We start from the raw sequence: 26,697 nt of genomic DNA on the forward strand, positions 1-26,697 counted from the left end.
GCTCCCGGCGCAGTGCTCGCACAATTGACTTTATTCAAGACCTGGCAGGATAGAGGAGGGGGTGCCACGGTGTGGACACCCCACAGGTACCGCCGCAGCGGGGTGGGGGGCTCAGGCAGCCCCACAGATATGCACATGCGTGCACATGCCCATGCGCTCCCAGGTGTGCACATGCACACACACACAGAGCAAAGCCCCCCACCCACCTGCAGGCACCCCAGACTCACCATCCCATCCTATCCCTGTACCCTGGGGAGCATCTGCTGCCCTCGGGAGGGAATGTCAGCGGGTGGCATGGAGCCCATTGGCACGGCATCAGGCCTGCCAGCCCCTGCAGCCCCTCATAGTTTGGCGATGGAGGGGTGGGGTTGGGGGGCAGCCCCACAGTGGGCACCCCAAGGCAGGGAGGGAGAACAGGGGCTGTGCCCAGCAAAGGCTTGTGGGGGTGCTGGGGGTGCACAGGAGCAAGGGTGCAGCAGGTGCTTGGGGCACCCTGGGATGAGAGGCCAGGGGACCACGGCCAGGCTGGGTGAGGAGCAGCATGCAGGGGGAGAGTGGCCCTACAAGAACACGTGCCATGCGGGAAGGGGCGTGCAAGCGTTGGCAAAAACTGGCATTCCTCCCCCAAACCACGTGCCTGGAACCCCTGGCATGGGCTTGAGGGGCCCCCGAGGTGGGGGTGCCACCCCCAGCCAGGACGGGGGGGGGATGGTCGCCCTTCATGTAGGCACTTGGTTCCCTGCTAGTGGTGAGTGACCTGGGGACAGGGACATAAGTCCCACTGCCTACCCCCTCTCTCCACCCAGCATTGCCTCACAGCAGATTTGGGGAGCCCTGGCTGGGCTGAGCCCCTTGCTGAAGGGCTGGCTTGGGGCTGCTGTCCTGGTGATCCAAAGCCACCATTCTGAGTGTCCATGCCCACCTGGCCCTGCAGTCTTCCTGTGCCAGCCCCATGCATGTACAAAAGTATAGAAAGTCCCAGCACCACGGCACATCCGCAGCCCCCCAGAACACCCAGCACCCCCACAGCATCTCTCTGGCAACCCCATGTACCGAGGCAGCAGTTCACAGTTTAAAACTCGGTCTGATAAAAGTTGGCCAGGGAGAGAGGAGAAAAGCCCCTCCCACCCCAAATGGCCACCACCATCCTGGCTCAGGGTGGTGGGGGCACCACGGGATGCTCAGAGAGTTTCAGCCATGCCAATGGCGGGGGGGTGGGGGCCTGTGCCCAAAAGGGGAGCCCAGGGTGGTTTGGGGGAGAACATGCGAACAGTCAGCCCCACTTATTTAGTCTTGTTAGTTTTGGGGGTCACATCTGGGCATCAGGGTGGGGGACGGACCCCCCGAGCCCTTCCCTGCGCCTCTTCCCTGCTCTCATGCAAAGATCCAGGAGGGCAACGATGTGGCCAAGCAGGGCCAGGGCACAGTGGGGGCACACTGGCTGGGGGGCTGCAGTGGTCCCCCGAGCCCCTCCTGCGCCCGGATAGCGAGGGGGAGCAGCAGCAGGGCCCGTCCCTTGCCCAGTATGGAGTCTGGCCAGAGGGCTTCGGTAGGGGGACTGGACCCCCACCAGGAGAGGCAGGGCACCCTGGGGGGCATCAGGGCTCTTCAGCGTCCTCCTCCTCCTCCAGCGATGCCACCCCAGAGGAGGCGACATCAGAGACTTTCCGGCGCAGAGGGAAGTCCTTGCTCAGCACCACCTCATCCTCTGCGGGTGAGAGGCAGGCTTCGGCGTAGGACACGGAGTAGAGGGAGTCCTGGCACCGGAGCCGTGCCAGGCCCCGCAAGGCACTTTGGCTGGCTGGGGGTGGCAGCTTGGGCAGCAGCAGGTCCTCGCCCCCCAGGGAGCCCAGCAGTTTGGCAGTGAGTTCGGAGGGGGACACCATCTCCAGGCTGCAGAGGCTGGAGCAGAGAGTCTCAGGGGAGAGGGTGTGCGAGGAGTCGCTCTCGGGCTCGCAGGAGCCGTGCCGCACGCCCAGCTGGCACAGGTGGCCCTGCAGCAGGTCTCGCAGTAGCGCACTGGCGGGCATCGTGCCAGACAGCTCTGTGGAGAACCAGGACACTGGGTCAGTCCAGGGCTGAGGGCACCACGGATGTCAGCTGCCCCCTCCACTGTGCCCAGCAGGTTGGGAGCACTCCCATGACCCCTTTGCCCACAAATTGCTGCATGCACTGTTAACCACCAAAGGAAAAGCAAAACATGCTCTGGCACCAGGGAGGGTGTCACGTTGAAGGGCTTCCCCATCCCTGGCATGGGCACTGTTTGCCATGATGCCAGGCAGGAGCACTGCCCTGTGTAGAGATGGTCAGGCTGGGGAATGTGCCAGGCAGCTCCTTCAACCCTCAGTGGTGGGACACCCACAGTGGCAGCAGGGCCACTTGCCTGCTCCCCATGGCACTTACCGGTGGCCTGGGAGCTCTCTGTGGAGGGTAAGAAGTCCTCGTCATAGGACTCGTCATTGGAGTCGTCCCCATCCACCGAGGACCAGGCTCGCAGCTTGGCCTCAGCGATGGCAAACTGCTCTGCCACCCCTGGCACAGGACAGGCAAAGGTCAAATGCATGCAGGGAGGTGCCCCCAAATCCCCCTGCCCCAGCACCTCTATGCCCCCAGGAGGATGGATGGATGGATGGATGGATGGACGGATGGATGGACGGATGGATGGACGGATGGGGACAACCTGTTCCACCACCCGTGCCCTCAGCCACAGTGAGGACCATGCCCACCAGCCATGCCCCACAGTGCCCACCGGCAGCAAATCGCGCCTCCTGCTCGCCCTCGCTCAGGTGGCAGTAGGAGCTGAAGGCGCTCTCCAGGGCAGCAGGTGACTCCACTGGCTTACACCAGCCCTTCCACTCGATGAGGTGGGCCACGCGGCCCTGTGCCATGGCTGTCGGCTTCGTCACGTGCTCCTTCACCACTTGCGAGATGCCTACGGGATGCGTCCCCATGTCAGCACCCCAAGTGTCCCTCACAGAGCTCATTGCCCTGGGACCCAGAACCCCCTGCCTCCAGCCCCTGAGACCTGGCAATCCCATGCCCTCCTCTTGGGCACCAGGGACCCCTTGAGCCGCCCAAACTCCACAGGGTTGGCCTCCACGCCCTCCCCAGGAGGCCCAGACCACTCATCTCAGGAGAGCCCCTTGCCCACACGCACCCCCGTGTGAACAGTTACCGTGCAGTGAGGAGCGGGCCAGGGCAGCGATCTCCTGGATGGTCAGCGCGCGCCGCGACTTGGGCAGCATCTCGACAGTGTCCTCAACATTGACCTGCCAGAGTGAGCAGCAGTGTCACAGACCCTGGCACCACTCCCCTTCTGTGAGCCCCATGCTCCAGGAATTGTGCTCAACCCCACTTGGTGTCCACCCCGAGGTGCCTGGTGTGTAACATATGCACACGTTATAGACATACATGTGTGCAGAGGGGTGGCCACAGTCCCCACATGCAGGGCAGTGGATATACTCACCTGTGCCTGGGTGCACTCTCCCACACTGTACAGCCATGATCTGACACTGTGTGCACACGCACTGTGCACACTCACACCTGCACTCTTACCTGTGCACACACAGATGTGCTCAGTGCACACATACTGGCACGTGTCCACTCAGGTAAACACATGTACACACAGACAAGCAAATGTGAGACGAGGGCAGACCCTCGCTGTGCACACATGTGAACTTGCTGTACACGCAAGTGCACCTGCACACTTGTGTGCCCACACATGTGTGTGCCCTGTGCTACTTGGTGCCACTGACTCCCCAGCTTGTGCACATGCACATGCAAGGCCAGCACAGGCAGATTCCCCAGCACCCACTCCCTGGCAGCACACACACTACGCCAGGACATCCCGCTGCATGTCCCCATTGCTATCTCGGCCATGCCAGGCCCTGAGCCCATGGCCACGGGGGAAGCGATGTGGGATTTGGAGGCGCGCAACAAATTGCATTGCCATGGCAACGAGGCACCGTGGACTGATTTCTCCCAGGATACAGCCCGGCTCATGGCTGACGTCAGAGCAGCCTCGAGCTGCTGCGAGATGGCAGGGCCATGGCCAGGACGGGTGCCCCGCCATGGGGTACCAGCACACAGATACCCCAGCCGGGCATGTCTGGGCTCAGTGGTACCTGGAGGAAGTCCTGGCTGTCGAAGGAGGCCTGGCGCACCAGCCGGGGCAGTGGGCGGGCAGCACTCAGTGGTGACAGTGCCTTCACCTCCTTCCACTCCACACACAGTGTCGTGTCCACGGCCACTGCAGGAAGAGCCGGGACCAACCTCAGCACCTCTGTCCCCCCAGCAGCCCCCTCAACCCCCCACCCTGCAGTAGCAGCTTCTTGCCTAGTCTGAGACCAGACACAACTCGTTGCTGCAGCACCAGTGACTCATGCCCGGGCAACTCTTCCACCTGTGTCAGCGGTAACGCAGGGCCCCAACCTGGCACTGGGGACCAGGCGCCTGTCCGAGCTTGGCAGTTGCTTCAGCAGGGATGGGGCAGCTGGACCAGGCTTGGGGGCATAGACCGGGCCAGGGGCTGGGTGTGTGGAGGAAGGCAGCACCGGGCCATGCCTGCGGGGGGCTGGTGCACCTCCACTGTCTCCAAAACCCCCCTCTCCAATTCCCCATCTCTGGGGCAGGAAGGAAAGAAGCAAGAAGGAATAGGGGCAATAGACATACCCATCCTTCACTCCAACAGCATGACCTCCTGGCAGTGGCACCCCAACTGGATGACTGCCCACACCCTCGGGCACTGACTCTCAAGCACTTGGCCCAGGGAGAGGGTCACTGCAGCCCCCTGGACAGGCCAGTCCCAAAGGGGATGGGGTGTCCCTGAAGAGCCTAATTTCCACTGCACCGAGGTGGGCCTGGCTGACGTAAACCAGCCATGAAGCGGGATATAGGGGGGGCAAGCAGTGTTCCCTCCCACCCACATCTGAGGGTAGACCCTGGCTCCTAAAGAAACTGCTGATAGGATCGCTCCCACTCCCAGCTGTGGGCAGGGGCACCCTGTGGTGACGTTCCAGCATCAACACCTCTACCCCCTTAGCAACAACACCCCCAGAGCCCCGCTGGCACGTCTGCAACACCCTCGGCACTGTCCTAACCCCCACCAACCCAGCTCCCAGAACACCCTCAGATCACACCCACAACCTCCATCACCTCCATCCCTCCTGCAACACCCCCAAGACATCTGCAGCACCCCCTTTGCACCCCACACACTGCAGCACACCCCTGCCAGCCCCCATAGCCCATCCAATAGCCCCCCAAACACCTCTATCTCTCTCATAGCACCCCTGTAACCTCCCAGGACTCTGATCAGCACCCTAATCCCCCAAGCACCTTGCACCCCCACCAGCACCTCCAGAGCAGCATCCCAGCCCCTCTAATCCCCCAAACCCCTACACATCCTCAAGTCCCTGTACCTCCCCGCACTCCCTGGACCACCCAGCTGCCCCAGAGCAGTACCCCGAGCTCTCAAACCCCCACCCATCTATAGTCCCCATCACCCTATATGTACCCAAGTCCCCCAGAGCCCTCAAGTTCTCTGCACCCTCACCATACTTAGATACCCCAATTCTCTGTGTATTCCCCCCACCTCCATAACTCTCCATATCCCACAGCCCCCAACCCCCATACACCACCACTCCATCCCTTAGATCCCCCTCAGCTCCCCTAGAGAAGCCCCGTGCTCTCCACCTTCCCATATCCCCCAGCCCTGGTAGCCTCTGACACCCTCATTGCAGCCCCTCCACCGTCCCCAGCAGCCCCCGCACACCCCCCCCCCTTTCCATCCCCAAAACACTGTCCATACTCTAGGACCCTCAAACCCCTCAAGCCCCCGGTCCCATCCCGGTGCCGCTCACCCACCGATGGTGGTTTTGGAGCCGATGCAGCCCATGCTCCCGGGGGGGCCCCGGTGCGGGCACTACCGCCGGCTCCGCGCCGCCCGCATCGCCCCCCGGCCGCATGGGCGGCCCCGGGCAGCGCCCGCGCCCCGCCGGAGCTGCTGCCGGGCCGGGCCGGGTCGCGGTACCGGAGCCCCGAGCGATGCCGGAGCCCCGGGCGATGTCTGCGCCGGGCCGGGAAGCAGCACGTCCAGAGACGTCACTGCTGGGGGAGGAAGAGGAGGGAGAGGGGGAGGCGGGAGGAAGAGGAGGAGGAAGAGGAGGAGGATGGGAGAAGAGGAGGATGCGCGGGAGGAAGGCTGAGAAAGAGGAGGCGGAGGGGGCTGAAGGATGAGGGAGAGGAAGGAAGGGGAGAACGGGGGAGAGGGAGACCGGGAGGAAGAGGAGGAAGGGGAGATGAGGAGAGAGAGAGGAGAAGGGGGGATGAAGGCAGCCGGGGAGGATGAAGAAAGAGGGGGGCTGAAGGAAGAGGAAGAGGGGGATGGAGGAAGAGGAGGGGGGCGCGGGGAGGAGGAGGAGGATGGACTAAGGAAGAGGAGGGGGCTGAGGAGGAGGAGAGGAAGGCCAGGCACCGAGGAGAGCACCGTGCCAGCACCGCGGACAGCGCTGCCCCGCCTGGCCCCGGGCCCCCGTGCACCCCCCGGGGGGCACAAGGGGCTGGGACCCTGCAACAACAGGGTACCCCTCAGCCCCAGGCCTGCCCACGGAATGGGTGATGTGGCCCTGCCTGCCCCTACCCTCCCCCGAAGGGCAGTTGATGCTGGAGAGAGCACAGCCGATGGCAGGGGGTCCTGGGTCAGGAACAGGTGGGTGCAGGCTTAGGGACATCACATCCGATAGCATCACAGAAACGTCCCCTGCAGGAGATCCAGGCCAGTGTTGAGGGTCAGGCTGAGGGGTTAACCTACAGCCAAAGATGTGTTCATTCTGAAACCTACTGATGGCAATTAATGCTGCGGTACCTTTTGCCTGGCACAGGAGGACATTGCCAGGGTGCTGCCCTCCCTTTGGCAAGCAGGTTACCCAAAATCGCTCAAAGGGCTCCCTCGTTACTCACTCACTCCCAGTCAGGGGGAGCTCCTGGCCAGTCCCCGGCCCCAGGCCTTTCCCTGCCAACTGCTTCCCAGCATCAGTGCTGCCAGGGCTGCAGCTCAGACAGATCAGCCTCTAATCTGGGGAACAGCCTCTGGTTAATTATTCTGTACCCTCTGGGCCACGGCCAGGGTGACTCAGCAAGAGGCAGCCCAAGGCAGCAAAGACCAGCCTCTGTCCCCAACAGGGACACCCCACAGGGTACCTCCAGCAAGGCCCAGCTTTGCCCCATCTCCACTCTAACTGCAAGACAAGGCAGGAGGGGGCTGAGAGAAAAATGTCCTCCCACATGGGAAAGTGTAGGGGGAATCTGGCACACATCTCCCATCTCCTACCCCGAGGAGACCACACAGGTTCTGCCACTTGTGCCTGTGGGAAAAGGGAGACTTCAGGACAGTCAGGACTCTGCTCCACAGCCAAGCTGCTGGCAAGGCTGCCTGCTCCACCACGGGACACCCTGTGCCAGGCAGAGCCAGTGAGGGGAGTCCAGGGGGCCTGGCTGCAGCCATATCCAACCCCCTTGCCACCCGCCCAGGCCTGGAATGGGGGGTACCTACCATCTGCCCTGGGGTGACAGGGGAGACTGGTCCCTGCCCATGCTTGAGGCTGGCACCCCACACCAGCCCAGGCACAAGCAACATGGGACGGGGTGGAGGGGTGGCAACAGCGGCACACGGGGCATTATTTAGCAATGTTCTTTTATTTCCAGTTTTAAGGTGAAAAGATGCCTTTAAATCTTCAATTAAATACTCCATAAAGAAAAAAAAAAAAAAGGCAAAAAAAAATTATTTACAAATTCACGTGACCAGTAATTGAATCCTTGTTTTAATAATTACACGTGCGGCTCATCACATCCGGCGCTCTATAAATACAGGGGACGCGGATGGGGGGGCCGCCCTGTCACTTGCCCAATTGTGGCCTTAAACGTTTGGGAGGAGGATGGGGGCTTTTGGGGTGTTGGAGGGGACTCAGCCTGGCCCAGAGAGAAGGGGCCGCCCCCCCCCCCGCCCAGTTCCCGACACCCTCCCCAGGTGTCAGAGCAGGAGCTGGGGGGGGAATGATTTATATTTAAAATTTAAAAACCATAGAGGGGGAGGTCCAGGCAGTGATGGAGGAATAGAAAGAGGACAGGGGAGGGGGAGAAATCACGCTCCTGTCCCCAAACCAAATTTAATATGTTCATATATATATAATCTCTATATTTCAGCAAGAAGGGGGGAGGAGAAAGAGGAGGAGGAAGAGGAGGGGAGAGCTATGTCCCCATCCTATCCCCCCTCTCTATGACATGAGTCCAGGGGTGCTCTGCCCCACTCCCAGAGACCCAGTGTGCCTGTGCTGGGAGGGGGGTAAGGAGGGTCCCCAAGGGGACCCATGGCAGCTACCGCCTCTGTCAGCATCCGTTTATTATCATCATGACAAACTAATACAGGCCTCACAAACAGAACCAGGACAGAGGAAGGAAGGAGAGAACTGAAAGAGAGAAGGGGGCTGCAGGGGGCACAGCAGGTCCCTCAGCCCTGGCATCAGCAAGTCCATGGGTGGGAGGGGATGGAGTCACTCCCCAGGGTGCCCCGCTCTCTCTCCCCGCTTTCTCCTCCTCCTCCTTACAGCTGCTCAGTTGTTGTCCGACTCATCCTCGGCTTCACGGAGCCAGGTGAAAAAGGCTGTCACCGATTTGAGAGCTACCCCTTTGCCCTGCTGCTCTGCTGGGTCCTTGCTGGACTCCCACTTGTAGAAAGCCTCCTCCTTGATGACGTCCTCATCGTAGAGGGCATCAAAGAACATCCGCAGCAGGTCTGGGGGGGACAAAGGGGGACCTCTGCCATTCTCCAGCCACCAGCCAGCTTGCTGGGGTGGGGACAGGAGCCTGGGGCCACCCCCCTTCTCAGCCCACCCGCACCCCACACTCACTGGGAGGCTGGTCCAACTTCACCACCAAGGCTTGCAGGGCGTAGAGCGCCTGGAGCTCCTTCTGTTCATCCCGTAGGTACTTCTGCAGCAGCTTGGCTTGGTTGCGGATGACCATGGTGTCTACGCGGTATGGGTTCTCGACTATGGGAGATGGGGCGTGAGAGGGAGGCAGTGGGAACAGGGGAAGCCCCCCCACTCTTGCCGCACCCTGGTACTCACAGACAATGGCCGAGTGGCACACAGACGTCATCAGGGCCCTGATAAACGTGTTGGACGAGACCTGCTGCTCGCTCAGGTTGGCCTGGAGGGGGGAGGGTAGAGGACCGTGAGCTGGAGAGGGAGCCAGGAGGGAGCCCCCAGACAAACAGCACTGCACCCACATCCGCACCTCAATCCAGTCGTGTATTCTTTGGTTGTTCGGGTTCTCCTTCAGCAGTTTGTCCATTTGCTTGCACAGCTCCTCTGAGGTCAGCTCCTTGCAGCTCGGTGTGTCCGAGCTGTCCCCCATCGTGTACTCCAATTTCTAGGGAAGCAGGCAGAGAGAGCTGTTAAAGGCAGCAAAGGGGAGCACCATCCCAGAAGGGTCCTTCAGGGTCTCCTGACAGCCCACCTCCGTCCCTCACCACCACCAAGCTCCCACCTGCTCTGTGACAAATTTGTTGACATCCTGGTCCTCAGGCAGGAATTCCTTCCAGCTCAGGCCCCCATCCCGCCACAGCTTGCCTGCTGTCTTCTGGCTCTGTGGGACAGACAGTCAGCATCAGCACACCATGCCTTCCCATCTCCAGGAAGAAAGGTACTGCAGCTTGGCCACACCACCCCCATGACCCAGACATTGCAAGGGATGCCACGCATCATCCCCTCTGGTGGTAGGGGGGCTCAATCCCTACATGGTCACCTGGCCCCCAGGTAGGCTGCCAGTCCCCAAGGCAGCAACCGGCAGTCACGTGAGCCCCGTGAACTTACCATGCCCTTGCACAACAAGCCCAGCACCTCAACAAGCAGCGTGGTGGCCTTCCCAATGGGCACCAGGGGCTTTGTGATTTCCCTGTGGGGCACAAGAAACCTGGCTGAGCTACCTGTCACGAGGAGCCCTGCCATGCCAGCCCTGCTGAGGAACACAGCCCTCACCTGAACAACTCCTCCATAGGGATGCCTTCCTCTTGTAGGATGGGGGTGATGAGCTCAGCCAGGTACAGCCAGATGTGCGGGATGTCAATCTCCATGTCCTCTGCAATCTCCAAGATCTCCCGCAGCCTGCAGAGCAGAGGGAGCTGTTTGGATCCAGCAGTCCCTGTGCCCTCGGCTAGGCGGGACCTCGGGAGTTCTCAGTGCTGAGCCCTGCTCAAGTCAGGGCCAATTTCAAAGCCAGGCAAATACTAGCCTAGGACCAGGCTGCCATGGCCCCTCACCCTTTGTAGTACTGCTCCTTGGAGAGCGTGCCTGCCTTCACCAGCTGGCACAGCAAGGCCCCCATGTGCTCACGGGAGATGGTGCTCCTCTCCAGTGTCGACTCAATGCCATTCTGCACAAAGATGTAGAGCGAGGAGGGGCTGCCCAGCTCCTGCACACACTGCAGAGCCTCCTGCAGGGAAAAGGTGGGTCAGTACTGCCCCACAGCCAGCTCTGACTCCCCTCTTCTGCATCCAGCCACCACCAGCACCCTGCCCACGCCATGTAGGGAAGCGTATTGCATGTCAGGGGGATCAGATGGTGTTGTGTTTGGCCACTCCATCCTCTCACCTTCATGTCATTAATGTGCAGGTATTCCTCTATGATCGCCTTGGATTTCTTCTCCAGCTCCTCTTCCGACAGCGCAGGCTTGGTGGATGTTGCAGGAGGTGCTGGCTCTTGCTTAACTGCAAGGAGAGATCAAGGATCAGGCACCTCCTGGGACAGGCAGAGCCACAGGTCACAGCCAGACCCTGGGATATTGTTGCTCCCCAGCTCACTGGTCTCTCGGCTTCGGTCCCGTTCCTCCGTCATGCTGGCAGCCTTGCGCACAGCCTCAGGGCCGCCCTGCTTCTCCCGTTCTCGGCTTCTGTCCTCCGTCTCTTTGCTGAAGCTCCTCTTGGTGATGGTAGACCTGTTCCTGTCTGCCCGCTCTCCCCGGTCGGGACGCTCCAGACGGTCGCTGCCCTTCTCCGAACGTGACTCCCGGTCCCCTCTCTCCCCAGCCTTCTCTGACCTGTCACGGCTGGAGCTGCTCCTGAGTGGGAGAAAGATGCACACAATGTGAAGAGCCTGTCACCACCCTCCCTGACCCAATACTGCAGAGCTCTGCAAGTAAGGCTGTCCCACTCCAGTCCCCACCTCTTTTAGCACTTGATCATTTCTTGGGGGAAAATACTTTTCCCTTTCTCCCGTTCCAACTCACGCCCTTTGCCTTTCACTCTGTCCACTGCCATGGCTGAGCACTGCCTGGCCTCGTCCTGCCCACACCTTCCTCCTGCTGCAAACTGCAGAGAAAACCCCATTTTCCTCTTCTCCTGAACAAATCCAAACTCCAGCTCTCCTTGGGGACCTCATACACCAGCCTCCACAGGATTCCCTCCAGTCCATCAATGTTCATCTGGTCTCAGGACTCCCAGGCAGACCCAGCATCCAGATGTGGTCTCCCAAGTGCCAAACCATAGGGAGGAAACCCAAGGTGAGGTCAACCTTCCTTGCCACAAGGACTCACCACTGACTCCAAGCCCCCTCAAGGCCCCATCTTGCCACAGGGGATTATGCCAGTCAAGACACCATAACTTGCCTACATACTGACTGACAACAGCTCAATTTCAGGGTTCTTCCCCACATGCCCACCCACCAAGGCAGGGCTGGCCCCTCACCTCTGCACCACACGGCGGGACTCCGAGCTCTCGGCAGGCATCGACTGCTGGAGCGCTGAGAAGCGGTTCAAGGTGCTCGTGGCTGGTCGCCCTGAATCAGATGCTGGGTGTGAAAAGAGGGAAGTCTCAGAGTTTAGCACCTTCCCGGTACAGGAACCGCCAGGGGAAGGATGCCCTCTCCCACCTCATCCCACAGCACCCAGCCAGTCCCACGCTGTCTACCTGAATCTGCGGGCTTTGCGCCAGACCCTCCGCTGCTGCCTTTGCCCCAGCTCAGCCGCCCACCCGGTGCAAAGAGCTGGTTGTTGGAGTCAATGGATCCAGGCTGCAGGTGGAGAGAGAGAGAGTCAGCCCTGAACCCCACGCCAAGGCAGCATCCAGGCCAGGCAGTCGCCTCAGCTGCCACACCACACCTCCCGCCTCACCTTGGTGATCTTTGTTAGCCGGCTGGTGTCGATGGGCCGGTTGCCCTTGCTGATGGGCACCGTGTTCCAGCCATCGTCTGCGACCAAGCTACTGCGCCCTGGGCACAAGAACACAGTAAGGTGCAGCCCTGTATCCAGCAGTGCCCAGTGAATGAAACTCACCCCTGGTAGCCTCAGGTGCCCCTGAGCCCAGGCACTCACCACCAGAGGATGGCCCAGGGGGTCCTCTCCTCTTGTCCTTCGACATGAGCTGCTGCACTTTGATGTGTTCCCGATGCTCCTCCATCTCTGCTTCTTTGTGGATCTGATCGATGGTTTTGGGGCCCTGGTCTCCTCGCCGAGGCACCCAGCTATTCTGCAGATGGCAGGGAAGAAGGGAAGAGGGCACTGAGGTGGCTGGTGAAGGGAGGCAGTGACATCCCCCCTTCCCACCCTCAAAGTCTCAGGTTGGTTCCTGCCTCAGCCATCACCATTCTCCATGTGCTGTGGCAGCTTTTGGCACAAAAGGGCTCAGTTTCTGGAGCCCCCCTGCATTAAACAGCCGCCGATTACTGTGTGCCCACTACCACTACCATGATAACCAAGGGCTGGGGCTAGCATGGTGTCTCCGGGGCTGGCCACAACTTACATACCCCTCTCCCCTCCCAGGGACACAAGGATTGCTGGCACCCAGAGGACACAGACCAGCAGCTCAATGGGACCAAGCAGGGGACAGAGGACAGTCCCCAGGCAACAGCATTTCATGCACCTTACCCGTCTGAGGTCAATGACATCCTGCAGCATGAAACGGATTCGGGATGATGTCTTTTTCTCTTTGATGATCTTCTCCATCTGATTGAAGTACTGGTCCATCCTGGGCTATAGAGGGACAGAGCCAGGGTCATATCCTTCCCAAAGGGAAGGGCAGGGCAAGCCAAGGGAGGGCAGGGCAGGGCAGGGACTACCTTGGCTTTCTCAAAGTCCAAGTCCTTGCCAATGGTCGTAAGCAGGCGGCAAAGGCACTCTAGAGACTCCTCATCATGGTTTTTGAGCAGCTTCACTACGCAGTCATGCATGATGGCCTCCGTCAACATCTTCAGTTTGAAGAGCTCTCCAATGAACTTGATGTTGCCCAGGGATCGTCGTCGGGCCTTGTCCCGCGCCTCCTCCAGCTCATCCTTCATGCGGGCCTTCTCCTCGGGCTGCAGGAAAAGCACAGCAGGACAGTTCAGTGCCCAGAGCCACCCCAAGGACACCCACATCAGCCCTCAGCTGCAGCCTCCCACCCCAACTCACAGCACTGGCATCGTCCATCTCTTTCTGCCGCTTCTCAAAGATCTCATCGTCGTCCTTGTCCTTCTCAAACTCCTTCTGGCAGCGGTTGAGCAGCAGCTTGCGGAAGTTCACAGTCACTGTGGGCTTGTCTGTTGTGGGCACTTTAAGCTGCAGGGAGAAGTACAACCCAGACAAGGAGCATGAGCTCTGTCTCCCCCAAAAGTTGACTAGCTAAGTTGGTACTGCTCAAACAAGGGAAAAGCCACCCTACAACTTTGTTATGCTCTGCTAAGACCCTCAACTTGGTCCTCCATCCACACATCCATTTCCCCATCCCACACAGAAGGACCTGCAAACTGCTGAGCTCAGTTGAGGCTTAGAAGCATGAACAAACTTCTGCCTGTTCAGCAGGAGACCCCCCAGCTTCTGCTCACCCCCATAAGGCAACGGCACATATTAGCATAGGCAACAGAGAAGTTTGGCTCCGAGATGGCTTTCTCGAAGACGAGGTCGATGACACCCTTGAGCCGCTCCTCCGTGTCGATGGACAACTCCATCACCTGCTTCATCAGCTGCTGGAACATCTGGGGTGTCAGCTTGTTGAGGATGCTGCGGACACGACGGAGCAGTTCCTGCAAGGACAACAGGATCAGCAAGAGCCAGGCACATTCCTTCCCTGCCCTCTCACTGCCCACCCGCCCCAGCTCCCACCTGCGTCTTGATGTTCTCAGGATCCTCCTCCTCGGAAGCACGTTTGCTGCTGGGTTTCCAGGCCTTTTCAGCCTTGTTCAGCTTGACATCCTCATTGAGAGACACAGTAGCAATGATTTTGCGGGGTTCCTTCCTCTGGCTCTGCTGGGAGCGGCGAGGACCCAACCCTGAGGGCTGACACAGGGAGAAGAAACTCAGCTCTTTGCTCTGGGACCAGCTGGGCCGGGTCCTAGTGAGTCCCCAATCCGCCCGCTCAGATCCTCAGCTCCATCACGGACATCAGTGGCCCAGACACAGCGGCTCGAAAGCTTGATCATCACAGAGAGGTGGAGCAGGACAGCATGAGCGAAGTGATGAGATACTCACCAGGCCCCGGTTGCCCATGACAGGCCGGCCAAGGTTGGCGAAGGAGGGGGTGAAGTCAGGGCTGCAGTTCATGCCACTGAGCCGGATGGGGTCGAGTGCCCGTAGTGGGGTCTTGTTGGCCTGCGAAGGTACACACGGCTGAGGATGCCCGGGGGCAGAGGAGCGGGACGGATCCATCCCCCAGCCTCAGTGCCGGGACAAGGAACTGGAAAGAAGGCCCCAGAGGTGCCTCCACCCACAAAACCCACGCTCAAGGGTGATTGCATGTGCTACAACAGGACCCTGAGCACAGCAGGTAAGTCCCTGCTCTGCCTTGACAAGGCTCAAAGAGGAGCCAGACCCCTACCTCTCCACCACCCATGCTTCCCCAATTTCCAGGGCCGCACCGACCTTGTCCAGCACCACATCTGTGATCTGGGGCAGCCCCTCAGGTTTCTGCATGCTGGCAAAGATGAACTGGAAGCCCAGCAGGAACTCTCGGTCATATCGCTTCTTCTCCTCAGGGTTCAGTGGCTTCCATTGCTCTGCAGTGGGGGAACAAGAGGGACACCCTGATGTGGTCTGTCCCATATCCTCCTCCACCCTGAGCTGTGGCAACTCCAGGTCCACACAGGGACCAGCGAGGTGGGATGTAGACAACCACAGAGCTGCTCCAGCCTGGTACACCATGAAAATGACACTGCTTGCTTAGAAAGTCTGATGCTACCAGCTCCCTGCCTCCTGCCAGGACCCTCATGTTGGGGCCTCTGGCCCCCACGCCATGTCAAGCTTGAGGACAAGACAGGAGGAAAATGGCAGGTTTAGGACATGCCACCCCCACCCTCCCCACCACTGGGTCCAGAGGTGGTGGCTGCCAGCAGAGGCCTGTGCCAAGGCACAACTCACCTTCCTTGTAGCCGTACTTCTGGCCGGCAGCCTTGCCCTTCTCCGGGGCCAGCTTGTCCTCCTTCTCCTCCCACGTCTCCTCTGACTCTTCCTGTGGACGGGCAGGAGCCGCATCCTCTGCTTCACTGGCAGGGGTGGACGTGGGGGGCTTGTTCTCCGCCTCCGAGGCACTGTCACCAGTCTGAGACTGCATTGGGAGGGAGAGGGACAGGGACAGCAGTCACCTCAGGATTCTGGTCCTGCCCTCTCCACCCCACTCCTTGGTGTCAGCCCTGCCTCAGATCCTCATTACCATCACAGAGCATCAGTGGCCCAGACACGATGGCACAAAGTAGAGTTCATCACAGGAGGACATGGGACACAGGGTGATCCCTGGACACCCCTGGGATACTCACCTCTTTAAAGGCATCCAGCAGATCACCTACTGCCTCCTTCTTGTTCAGCTCCTTCATCCTTCGCTTCTTCTTTGGCACCGACATGGCGACTGGGAGGAGAAACGGGGAAGTGAAAGACAGGAACCCTCCCAATCCCCCAGGTACCCTGACACCAGTTACTGGGTCACCATCAAAGCCCCAGTAACACCAGGTGAGCTTCATGATGGGGCCACAGGGATGTGGCCCTGCCACCCCAGCACAGCCTCCACCCCCAAACACAGTGCACCCACCTCGGTATCTGCAGCCTTGCAAATCCTACACGCATCCCACCAAGGCAGCCCACTCCCCAAGCAGGCATCCCAGAATATACCTGTACAGACACATCTCACACCTCTCCCCATCCAGATGCTGCATCCCGATTCACCCTGTCCTTCTTCAAAGCCTCCCACCCACACCACTTCCCTAGTGCAGTGCTCTCCGTCCTCCTCAGGGATCCCTACAGACACCCACACCCCACCACAGAGCAGCTCTTATGTGGACACTCCCATACACACCACGTCTGCCCCCATATACACTCCTCTCCCTGGCACCCCAGTACACCAGCCCATATAGATGTGTTCCCCAGAAGCACACCTGCTCTCAGGTTGCCCTCTTATAGCCCTTGCTGTATCCCTGCAGAGAGCACTCCATATAAATACATCCTGTGCACCCATCTTTCCCATCACCCCGCTGAAACCCCAACATTCCTGTGCAGGGTGCTTAAAGAAATATCTTCACCCCAGCACACCTCCAGAGCACCCCACTTTCCCCAGGCACTCCTGTGTACTTACATAACCCTACACAGGGTGCCCCACATCTTCCCTGCCAATCCTCCACCTCCCTGTGTCTTCAAATGGCTGGGGATAGTCCTCAGATACAACCTTGATACACCTACCCTAACAGCTCTGCATAAGTCATCCCATAAAACACACTTCCATTCCCCATGGCACCCCACACACCCTCTATACCCATTCCATACTCCTCCACGTGGATGTACTCCCCATGTCACCATCCACAGGCACTCTGTCCCCATCAGCATCCCATACCTGCATGTCTTGTGTCCCCAACCCCATCCCGTTTTCCAACACTCTCCACATACCCCATGCCTAGCACCACACCCATGTGATGGCCCCCATCACCCAACACCTCACTGGGGCACCCCACAGCCCCACACACCCCAGCCCAGCATTGCCAACCTCGAGCAGTCGCCTCCGAGGTCTGCGAAGGGGCAGGAGCCGGACTCGAGCTTCGCTCCTGGGCCTCACCAGGGCCTTCACTCTCTTCCTCCTCTTCCTCTGCCTGGGGGGAGGCAGGGGGGCTGGGCTGGGCCGGCTCCTCAGGTTCTGAGATGGGGCTGACATCCGACTCAGGCTGCTCCTCACTCGGCTCCACTTTGCCAGTGCCCTCCACCCCATTGGGCAGGGGCAGCTCTTCGGGCTGGGCGATGGGGGAGTCCAGGGTGGGCGTGGGCACCGGCTCAGGGACTGGCACCGGCTGGCACACAGGTGCCTCAGGGACCGGCTCGGGCACCTCCTCCAAGACCCCGTTGGCCTCAGCAGTGGGCTCAGGGCAGGGCTCTTCCCGGGGCGGTGGGGGGCTGGGGGACGCGGGTTTGGCGGGTGCTTCGGGGGCCTGTGGTACAATGGGCGGCGGCGACGGCGCGGCCGGCACCATGGGCACGGCTGGCATGGGGGGAACAACGGGCACCGTCGGCACCTCAGGGGGCACAGGCTCCTGCGGGGTGGGCTCCGGGAGGGGAATAACAACCTCCTCTTCCTCCTCCTCCTCCTCCTCCACAGCCACCGTGTCCATGTTGGGCGCGGGCACGAGGGGCAGCTCCGCAGGCCCTGGCACTGTAGTGATGGCGCTAAACGTCTTTTGCGGGTCAGGTGGCGCCTCGCCCTGCTCCGCTTTTGTGTCCGTGTCCACGGGAGGCTCCATTGGCACCAGCGTCACAGCCGAGAGCACCACGGGCTCCACCTCGGGAATGAGGGGAGGGGGAGGCGACGGGGAGGCCGACTTGCTGGGCTCCAGGGAGACGGGCTTGCTCACCACCAGCGCGGGCTTCGGGCGGTCATCTGCAAGGTGGGTGGCATTAATGGGGGGCTCTGATCCTCTGCTCACCCTGCACTCCTCCCCAGATCACTCTATCTACAGGAGTAGGGACAGATGTGCCAAGCCATATCACAAATGGGTGATGGGAACAACAGGTGTCCTCCAGTGCCCAGGGGGCTGCTGAGATGAGCACACATCCCCCATAAACTCTCCTGGACCCAACATGGGGACAGAGCTCTCAGGTATGTAGGGAAAGCATTTGACCCCACAAGTCCCAGAAGAACCAAGGAAGAGCAGGGCTGGCATGTCACACCCCACAGTGTGGGCTCTAGGGAGCCTGGCAGCAGCCATGCCAGCTGGCACACCCAGCCCTGGCACAGGCACTTACCGGGCCGGACAATAACTGCTACATGGGGGGTCTCTCCGTTGGCCTGGGGCTCTAAACCGCTTCCAGCCTGGTGGGGGCAAAGAGGGAGTTGAATAGGCTGCATGCACTTCCTGCTGCCCCAGTTAGGGAGCTGGAGGGTACCCTTACCTGTGGAGGGGTGGGGGTGGATGAGGTCCTTGCTCCAGACATAATTTCTTCAGTAATGTCTTTGCCACCTTGGTTGGGGTCTCGTATCCGGATCTGTCCAAGGGTCAGGGTAGAGAGGGGAAGCTGTTGGCAGGGTGGGGACACAGCACTCGAGCCACCCCCTTTCCCTGAGCCCAACACTCCCTTATCCAAAGGGAGAGGAGAGGTTCATTCAGTGCAGTGCCTGCCCCAGCCACACACAGCTTGGGGACGAGTGGGTGCCACATCCCCTCACCACAGGGCACAGTGTCCCACAGACACTGGCCTGTCCCAGTGCATTGCAAGCCATCACGCCAGGCAGTTGGAGCCAGCACCACGTCCCCAGGCCACTGTCCATCTCCAGATGTCAGGGGATCCCAAGGCATCACTGTGCTGGCACAGGGACTGTAGGGACCTCCTTCCACTTCAGGGACAACACAGGAGACCAGCCTCAGCACACAGAAATCACAGCAAGTTCCATGCCACCCCAGGCACAGACCACAAGCACGCAGTCTCACTGGCCCAGTGTCTGCCATGAGTGCAGCCCGAGCTACAGGGCACCCTGTTGCAGTGTGAGTGGGGGTGACACATGAGTCTGGCTAGGACTACGGTGGGTGGCACAGTGCAGGCAGGCACCCTGTTCTCCCCACCTTGTAAACACGACCTGCTCCAAGTGCAGATCTCAACCCCTTTCTGATGAGGAAATGCCAGCACTCCCCTTCCCAGCAGCACCCCCCACCCCCCAGCGTGGGGCCATGCCGGCAGCCACCCAGCTCCCCACTATAAATAGGCCCCGTGCGAGGCCTCCAAGCGCCGGCATCTCCGGGAGCAGACAGCAGTTGGCAGCCGCGGCACCCCCGCCCTCCCGGGAGCCATGACTCAGCACAACGCTGCCCGCCGGGACGGCCAAGGTCGCCAGCACCCACTGTGCACCCCAGTTCCCTCACTAAGCCCCCCAGCCTTTGCGGGCACAGCCCTGTGCCGCCCCCATTCCCTGGCGTGCTGCACTGCATCCCGTACTACACACTGCCAGCACACGGGGCTGGCACAGTACCCCCTCCTGCACACAAGCCCCCCCATGCCTGGAGGCAGATGGCTCCTTACCGTCTTGCGCTCTCGTTTTGGGGGGATCGGTGGCTGCTGGCTCACAATGACCTGGGCAGTGGGGACCCCCGGCGAGAACTGCTGCACCCCCTGCGCCGGATAATACGCACCCGCTGGAGGAGAGGAGAGAGTGTCAGACCAGCCAACCCAGACCCTCCAAGCCCGTCCTGGGGCCTCTCTGATCTCCCAAACACAGGGGTCTGTCAGGAGCCTGGGGAGCTCTTGCCGCTCTGCAGCGAACCCCCATCGCATCCGGCCTGGATCATCCCAACCCGCCTGACAGGCCTGACCGAATTCCTTCCCTGTGAAGCAGAGAGCGTCCCTGCGCCGCCCCCACGCCCAGCCAGGCCCCGCGGGCGCCCGCCGTGCCCACCGGCTCCTCGCCACCAAGAGCCCTGCCTGGACACTCGGCCATGACAGGTACGGGTGTCCTGGCTCCACAGGCAGCCTCCTTGCTGCCTGCACCCTTATCTCCCCAGGGCCAGCACCAGCCCGAGGGCGGCACCAGGCAGCCCCATCCACACCCTCCATTCACACCCAGGCAGAGGGGCTCAGGTTCCCAGTGCAGCTGGAGCCCCTGGTGAGCCCAGCCCAGACAAGGGAGCCACGCTGGGGACCAGAGGCAGAGCTGGACCCCATCCAGGGCTGGCACAGCCCTGGAGAAGCACTCCGCTCCTGCCAGGACATCCATGAGCATCACCCAAGAGCAGTGCCACAAGAATACAGGTGTGGCGGGATAGGCACAGCTGGGTCCTGGTTCCCTTCAGCTAAGGTGCCTTCCCCACTGCACTAACCATGAAAGTCACTCATGGTGCCCTGGTGACTGCCTTATCCCTGACTCGGGGACCCTCCCTCTGCTCAGGGAGGACATAGGGGCATTGGATGGGCCTCACACGCTGGGATGGGCCAGGCACAGGGAGAAGAAGGGAGACCTTAAGCTGCCCAGTCCTGGGGACCAGACAAGAGAAAGGAGGGACAACCTGACTCATCCATCAAGGGGCAAACCATGCCAAGTCACCCACGCAGTCCTGTGGGCAAGGGGCAAGCTGCTACCAGCTCCCCTGAGAAGAGGCACAGCAGCCCCAAAGCAGAGACGGGGAGGCAAATCCATCCTGAAACCTCATACAGACACCTAGGGCTGTGCACAAAGGTGCAGCTCTGCCCTGGCCCAAGCATGGGAGCCAAGCACTGCCAGGGGCCACCTCCCTCCTCAGAGGTGCTGGCTGAGCCCCAGGGCAAGAGGGAGGGAGGCTGGGCACGTACCTGGCTCAGGAGAAGCCCATCTCTGCCCCGATTATGCTTTCCTGCTGTGCCGGGGCCAGGCCGGAGGCCTCAGCTCACATTTCTGTGTCTGCCAGGCCTCCTAGGACCGACCAAGCCTAAATATAGTCACGGCCCGGGTGGCCACATGCGAGCGGGGGGAAGAAGGAGGGGCTACTCACACTGCACTCCCCAGCACCAGGAGAGGGCAGGCATGGAGCACCCCGGCTCAGATGCTGGGAAGCGGGAGCCGAGGGTGGTCAGCAAGCACTGAACTGCTCACCACCTTGACAGCAAGCAAGGGGGAGCAGGGGCTAAAGTCTGCCCCAGTCCTCCACCAGGAGAGTTAAACATTAATCAGCCCGGATTTGGAAAAGGGCGGGGGTGAATGGACCGGTGGGACACGATGTGCTGTTGGGAGACAAGCAATACTCCCTACCCCCCAAAACAGCCTGCAATGGAGTCACTAAGTTGGCCACAGTGAGCTGGCAAAAGTACAGGGGTCTGTGTTCAGCTCCCAAGCTCAGGTGGATGAAAAGAGACCAGAGGCAGGGGAGTAAAAAAAGGGGAAAGTGCTGGGACTGGAAGAGCACCAGGGAGCAGAGCAACCCCTCTGTCTGTACCGTAAGTCCCGAACTCTGTGGGGCTGGCTCCAGGGTAAAAACTAGGGGCGCCAGGTTGGACCGGGTACTGTTGGGTCGGGACAACGTATGTGGAGCGACCCTGCAATGGGGAAGAAAAAGAAAGGTCAGTTACGTCCCCTGCAGGGCACAGACATACCCCCAAACCAATGACGTAACCCCACACCTGCCTGTGAACTAGATGGGCACCAGGGCAGGGAGCAGGACACAAGCAAAGTGCACACCAAGTGCCTCAGGGGAGCTGCTGGGGAGGGGACCAGTGCTGTCTGCGGCCTCTCTACAGAGCCAGCATCACCCTTCTCAAATTCGTGGGTGCTCAGAGAGCCTGGGGGACCACTTGCACCCTCTGAAAACAGACCTGGGCTCCAATCCCAGGCAACACTTCCCACCGGTGCCCATCCCAGCCCCCTCCCACAGAGCCCAGAACATGGCCCTCACCTGTCCGGGAATGTAATAGGCTCCTTGGGAAGGTGTGTAGGATATCTGGGAGGGTATCATCATCACCTGGGAAGCAGCCGGATACACATGGGCAGGAGGGCCGGGCCGAGCCGTTGTGTTACTCTGCACGCGGGACGCACTGGCGGGAGGCTGCGCCCTGTTCTGGTAGAAATGCTTGGGGAGAGATGGGGTGCAGTGTCAGCGGGAGCACCGGCACCTCCATTTGGCACCGCCACACACGGAGGGGAGACACTACCCCCCCACCCCGCCGGGATGCAGCCCCCCCTCTGCATGCCCCAAAGTCGCCCCCCCACCCCAGCACCATCCTGTCCCCACGCACCTGCGGGGCTGCCTGGGCCCACCCGACCCAGCTCATGCCCGGTGCAGCCCCGGCCCGGCCCGCCGGGGGCCGGCAGCTCCAGCGCCCGGGGCCGGCCACGGCCGCACGCAGCTCGGCGGCGGCGGGTCCCGGCGTGCTCCGCACCGGTTCCTGGCGCTCGCGGAGGATGCTGGGACCTGTAGTCCCACCGTGCCGGAGCCAGACAGCATGTGGAGCTGGCTATTCCCACCCCGGCCAATGCCGTTCATCCCGACCCGGCCTGTTTGCCAGGCAGGAGCATCCCCGGGAGCAGCAGCTCCAGCCCAGCGACGAATGGGTAAGGGTCCGCACACACACCCCCCGGGGCAAGGAGAAAGCATTACCTGAAGAGACCTGAATCCTCCCTGTTAGCAAGCGCACGCATACAGTGAGAAAAGGGGAAAGAGAGAGACAGGAGTTACCGGCACTGGGACCAGGCTAGCAAAGGAGAGGACAGGCAGCCAAGGAGCCCTTTGCCCACATCCCAAACCCACTGAGGTCCCCTGTAGGGACCTCCCAAGGGGCAGGGAAGGGTCTGAGGGGCTCCCAGACAGCACAGCCAAGGATGTCACCAGATCTGTCCCCAGCAGCTCCTCCACACAAGAGGGCTGATGGAGGTCCAGAGCCTTGCACAGCACTGCAAGGCTCTGGGAGACCAAGCAAAGTGGGGAGGAAGAGGAGGATGAAGGGCACAGACAGAAGAAGGAGGATGAAGGGCACAGCCTGGGCTGGAGTTAGCACAGGCACAGCCACATGCTGCAGGCTTCATGCAAGGAGGGAACTGGAGAGACACTGCAGAAAAACCAACCCAAAATTAAAGAGGTGTCCCCCACTTTCCCCAGACAAGCCTGTTGCCCAGCTCTGGGGTCCTCACATGCTCCCCAGTCCCTTCAGGCCCAGGATGGGTGTTTCTGTGCAGTGTCAGGGCAGGGTGTCCAGCATGCAGGGCAAGGGAAGCGGGTTAGTACCTGCTGGTGAATAGCCCGAGGCCCTGCTGGAAACTGAGAGAGGAGGAGAGGGAGGTTTGGGGCAGGGGAGGAAGGAGAGAAGAGCAGTCACTCGGTGGGCACCCCCGTTGGAGACGACTGCCCACCCACCCCAGGGCCAGGAAGTCCTCAGGTAGCGGTTGTGATCCGGATCGCGGGCGCACTCCCCCTTCGCAGGTACACGCCAGCCCCGAGGGGCACCACAGAGCTCCTGGGCTCTGTAGTAGTGAGTGCTACTTGGCCAGGAGGCAGAAAGCTGCTGGATACCCCTTATCACCCCCTCCGATGGGGCGCAAAACCCTTACCTGGCGCGGCTGAGAAGGCGTATTCATTTGTGAGGTCGGTGCCGGGTTAAAAACCACAGGTGCCGTCTGACTAGGTGGGAACGTCGGCTGGAAGGAGGAAGAGAGGAAAGGAGATGGCACCATTGCCCCTGGCACCAACTGGTGAGGCAAAGCTGGGTCCCTCATCCCCAAAAGGGACAGTTACCTGCGGCAGTCCGGGAGAAGGGGCAGGGTGTGGGGCTGTTGGGGCTCCTCCTGTGGGCTGTGGAGCTTTGTTCATTTCATGGGGTTGTGCATAAGGATCCCCTCGCTATCTGCAGGGACAGGGACAGTGGGCATAAGCTGGAGGTGGCAGCACCCTGGTATCTGTCCCCTGTCCAGGTAAGCCCTGAGAACTGCACATCTCCAGTCCTACCAGCATAAAGCCAGGCACCAGCCATGTCCCACAGATAGCATCCCACCAAGGCACAGACCCCCAGCCATCCCTTCCTGCCCCACTGGGCCACACGGAGGAAGGGGGTGGCACTGCCAGGTCACTGAGCCCAGGCAGGTCCTCACAGCCTGCAGAGCAGAGCCCGTCATCATGCCCCAAACCCAGCCATGCCCACCAGCAGGACTGACCCACCCAAGGTGACACTACAAAGCCCGGCTGGGCCCCCCACACAAGTGGGCACCAGTGCCCAGGTAGATCTGGCACCAGCACCCAGGTCACCACCAACTCCAGGGGGCTGGGTGGGCCGGCAGCACCCCGGCGTCAGCCGTGCCCAGCTCCACCCCGGCTGACCTACTAAATGCTTCCCCTGGCCGGCCAAACCTGTTCCTGCTGGTGGCGCCAGGTCCCCAGCACACACCACAAACGCCTACCAGGGAGGGCAGGGAGCAGCTCCCTCATCCCCCCCCACCCCTGACACTCCAGGCCACTGCTTTGCCCAGGGGAGCCTGCAGCCCCCCGCCACTGCCAGCACACGGGCAGCCCAGACACCCTCCTGACTGTCCCAGGAAGGACTTGGCAGCCAGTGCTGCTCTCCCCGCCCCAGTGCAAAGGCCGCCGGGGCAGGAAAGAGAGGCAGTACCCTCCATCCTGCACCCTGCCAGGGGTCTCGTGCACCCCATGGCACTCGACAAGCCTGCTGCCGGCCGGGCACCCGAGGGAACAGCCGTGGTGCCTCCTGTAACCTGACGCCTGGACGCGTCAGCACTGCCGGCCCCCAGCCCCGATGCGGGCACTGCCAGGCACGTCCCACCTGGACATTGGGCACCCCGATCCCCGGGCTGTTCTTATGGGGGTGCCACCCCACCACAGGGGTTCCACGAGCGGAACCCGCAGTGGAGATGGGCCCTGCCAGGGTTTCAGGAGGTGGCAGAGGCTGCGTTTCACCTCCTGGTGCTCCCCTCAGGCCCTTTCTCACAGAGAACCCGAAGGGGCCTGGCACAGACAGCCCATCCCTGAGACAGCTTAGCTCGGCCTTGAGACCACTCATTCCAGAAGAGAGGGGGCAGAATGTCCCACAGCAGACAAGGACACCCAGGGACAGCCAGACCTGGTCTCCCCAGCCCCTGACAACTCGAAGCGAGCAGGATACTCACCCCCCCGCGGGAAAAACCTGGGCCGGCTGAGCGGGCCTGCAGAGACCGTTCATCCGACTGACTGGGAGAGAGGAAAGAGGGGAGAGAGAGAGAGAGAGAGAGAGAGAGAGAGAGAGAGAGAGAGAGAGAGAGACAGAGATCAGCCCGGGCCTCGTGGGGGGAGCCCGGCCCCGGCCCCGGCCCCGCACTGCCCTGGCCCCAACCAGCCCGGCGGTGCCGGGAGAGAAGAATCCAGTCCCGGGGGTACAACAGGGAACCGCCGCGGGGGTTTGTAACAGGAGGAGCCGCCGCCGCCTCCCCCGCGCCGGGAGCGGCCAGGCCGCGGCCTGCGCTGGGCCTGCCGGCGGGGCGGGGGGTCCCTGCCCGGGGGGGGCCCGGGGCGGCACGGCCCGGCTCGAGCGGGGGGCCAGGAGCGGCGCTGCGGGGCGGCGGGGGCGCACGGGGGGACACAAGGCGGGGATCGTCGGCGGCGGGGCCGGGACAGGCCGCGGTGGCGGCCCGGGAGCGGTCAGCCCCGCCAGGCCCGAGCCCGGCCTCGCCCCCAGGCCGAGGCGGCGGCCGAACCGCCGGCTCCGTCCCGGGGCGGCGGCACCACCGTCGCGGCGGCGGGAGGGCGCGGCGCGGGGCCCGGTGCGGCATCTGGCGGTCCCGCTCCCCCCCGCGGCGGCGGCGGCCTCTGCCAAGGACACGTGTCACTGCCGGCCGCAGCCGCGGCCCCGCGGGCACCGGCGGCGGCACGGGCGGGCGCGGCGGGGGCGGCGGGGCTCGCACCACATGCGGCGGCGGCAGCAGCGCTGGGCCTAGGCGGGCGCGGCGCCGGGAACACGTGTGTGGCGGCGGCGGCGGCGGGGCGCACCGGCCGGCACGTGGGCGCGGAGAGGCGCCGCCGCCGCCGGATGACCGGGACGGCGGGACCACCGGGACGAGTAGCGCCGGGCGGAACAACGGAGCGGAACACGGGGCAGGGCGTGGGAGAGGAGGGGGGTGGCGGCGGGGCGGCACCCACGTGGTGGCGGCGGCGCGGCGGGGCCCGGCGGCGCGAGGCCCGGGAGGGGAGGAAGGGGGGGGGGCTGCGCGCGCGGCCCCGGTACCGGCGCCCCCCCCCCCCTCGCGCGCGCCCCCCCCCGCGGGGCGCGCGCCCGCCCCGCCCCCGCCCGTTACCTTCAGTCTCCTTCAGCGCGCGCGGCCCGACGCAGCCGCAGCGCAGCGCAGCACGACCATTTCCGGAACCGCGCCGCGCGCAGGGGGCGGGGCCGGGGGGCCGCGCGCCCGCCGCCGCCGCGGGGGAGGGGCGCGCGGGGGCGGGGCCGCCACGCCCGGAGGCGCGCCCGGCACCGCCCCCGCCCCGCGCGCCGCCGGGTCACGTGGAGGGGCGGGGCCAGTCCCGCGCGCCCCACAGGAGGGAAGGGTCCGGTTAGGCCGCGCCCCTTCCTTGCAGGCCACGCCCACCGCCCGGCCCTCCCCCGCCCGCCCCGTGCGGGGTCACATGGGGACCGGGTGATACCGGCATCGCCAGGACTCCCCACCCACCCGCGACCTACAGCCACCCAGGAACCGGCATCGCCGGGACCCACACCCACCCAGAAACCCGTACCACCGGGATCCGCACCCACCCGGGAACCGACAGCATCGGGGATCCG

At 62.3% G+C, this 26,697-nt stretch overlaps 2 protein-coding genes and 2 non-coding genes across 15 annotated transcripts; all 4 read right to left on the reverse strand.

Moving 5' to 3' along the window:
• Positions 1–16: 16 nt before the first annotated feature.
• Positions 17–6,361, reverse strand: FAM131A (family with sequence similarity 131 member A). Its single transcript, XM_064666022.1, is given in 7 exon segments — positions 17–2,044; positions 2,404–2,532; positions 2,750–2,932; positions 3,176–3,269; positions 4,125–4,249; positions 5,863–5,906; positions 5,908–6,361. Coding segments are annotated over 7 exon segments (1,077 nt in total). The 5' UTR covers positions 5,964–6,361; the 3' UTR covers positions 17–1,598.
• A 1,440-nt stretch (positions 6,362–7,801) lies between these two features.
• Positions 7,802–26,323, reverse strand: EIF4G1 (eukaryotic translation initiation factor 4 gamma 1). 12 transcript variants are annotated; one of them, XM_064666004.1, is made up of 35 exons: positions 26,219–26,323; positions 25,058–25,118; positions 23,676–23,784; positions 23,492–23,578; positions 23,169–23,201; positions 22,545–22,565; positions 21,843–22,016; positions 21,387–21,486; positions 19,504–19,616; positions 18,382–18,474; positions 18,235–18,301; positions 16,988–17,869; positions 15,774–15,862; positions 15,379–15,565; positions 14,884–15,017; positions 14,494–14,613; positions 14,128–14,301; positions 13,851–14,048; positions 13,438–13,584; positions 13,107–13,343; positions 12,916–13,020; positions 12,364–12,517; positions 12,163–12,260; positions 11,960–12,062; positions 11,738–11,840; positions 10,856–11,112; positions 10,647–10,762; positions 10,316–10,488; positions 10,035–10,160; positions 9,870–9,951; positions 9,544–9,642; positions 9,292–9,426; positions 9,123–9,204; positions 8,904–9,044; positions 7,802–8,788 (listed from the first exon to the last, which is right to left on the reverse strand). In XM_064666004.1, exons 3-35 carry the CDS (start codon positions 23,748–23,750, stop codon positions 8,607–8,609), a joined length of 4,887 nt encoding a protein of 1,628 aa, XP_064522074.1. In that variant the 5' UTR covers positions 23,751–23,784; positions 25,058–25,118; positions 26,219–26,323; the 3' UTR covers positions 7,802–8,606. The 12 variants fall into 12 exon arrangements, with proteins under 12 accessions (XP_064522074.1, XP_064522073.1, XP_064522072.1 ...); XM_064666003.1 differs by having other exon boundaries at positions 11,738–11,828; positions 14,494–14,631; XM_064666002.1 differs by having other exon boundaries at positions 14,494–14,631.
• LOC135419973 (small nucleolar RNA SNORD66) lies at positions 14,377–14,452 on the reverse strand. Its single transcript, XR_010433244.1, has one exon. It is a non-coding gene; the product is annotated as a small nucleolar RNA SNORD66 (small nucleolar RNA).
• LOC135419972 (small nucleolar RNA SNORD66) lies at positions 15,651–15,728 on the reverse strand. The gene has a single exon (XR_010433243.1). It is a non-coding gene; the product is annotated as a small nucleolar RNA SNORD66 (small nucleolar RNA).
• Positions 26,324–26,697: the final 374 nt, after the last annotated feature.

The sequence above is a fragment of the Pseudopipra pipra genome, chromosome 10, assembly GCF_036250125.1.
Source record: "Pseudopipra pipra isolate bDixPip1 chromosome 10, bDixPip1.hap1, whole genome shotgun sequence".
Lineage (NCBI taxonomy): Eukaryota > Metazoa > Chordata > Aves > Passeriformes > Pipridae > Pseudopipra > Pseudopipra pipra.

Excerpts from the sequence above, each read along its gene's own strand:
- EIF4G1 (XM_064666002.1), bottom strand. The coding sequence starts at position 23,750 with ATGAACAAAGCTCCACAGCCCACAGGAGGAGCCCCAACAGCCCCACAC. Across the intron at positions 14,049-14,127 it reads CTGAGAACATCAAGACGCAG|GAACTGCTCCGTCGTGTCCG; the intron begins GTGGGAGCTGGG and ends TTGTCCTTGCAG. Across the intron at positions 11,841-11,959 it reads CGCAAAGCCCGCAGATTCAG|CATCTGATTCAGGGCGACCA; the intron begins GTAGACAGCGTG and ends TTTCACACCCAG.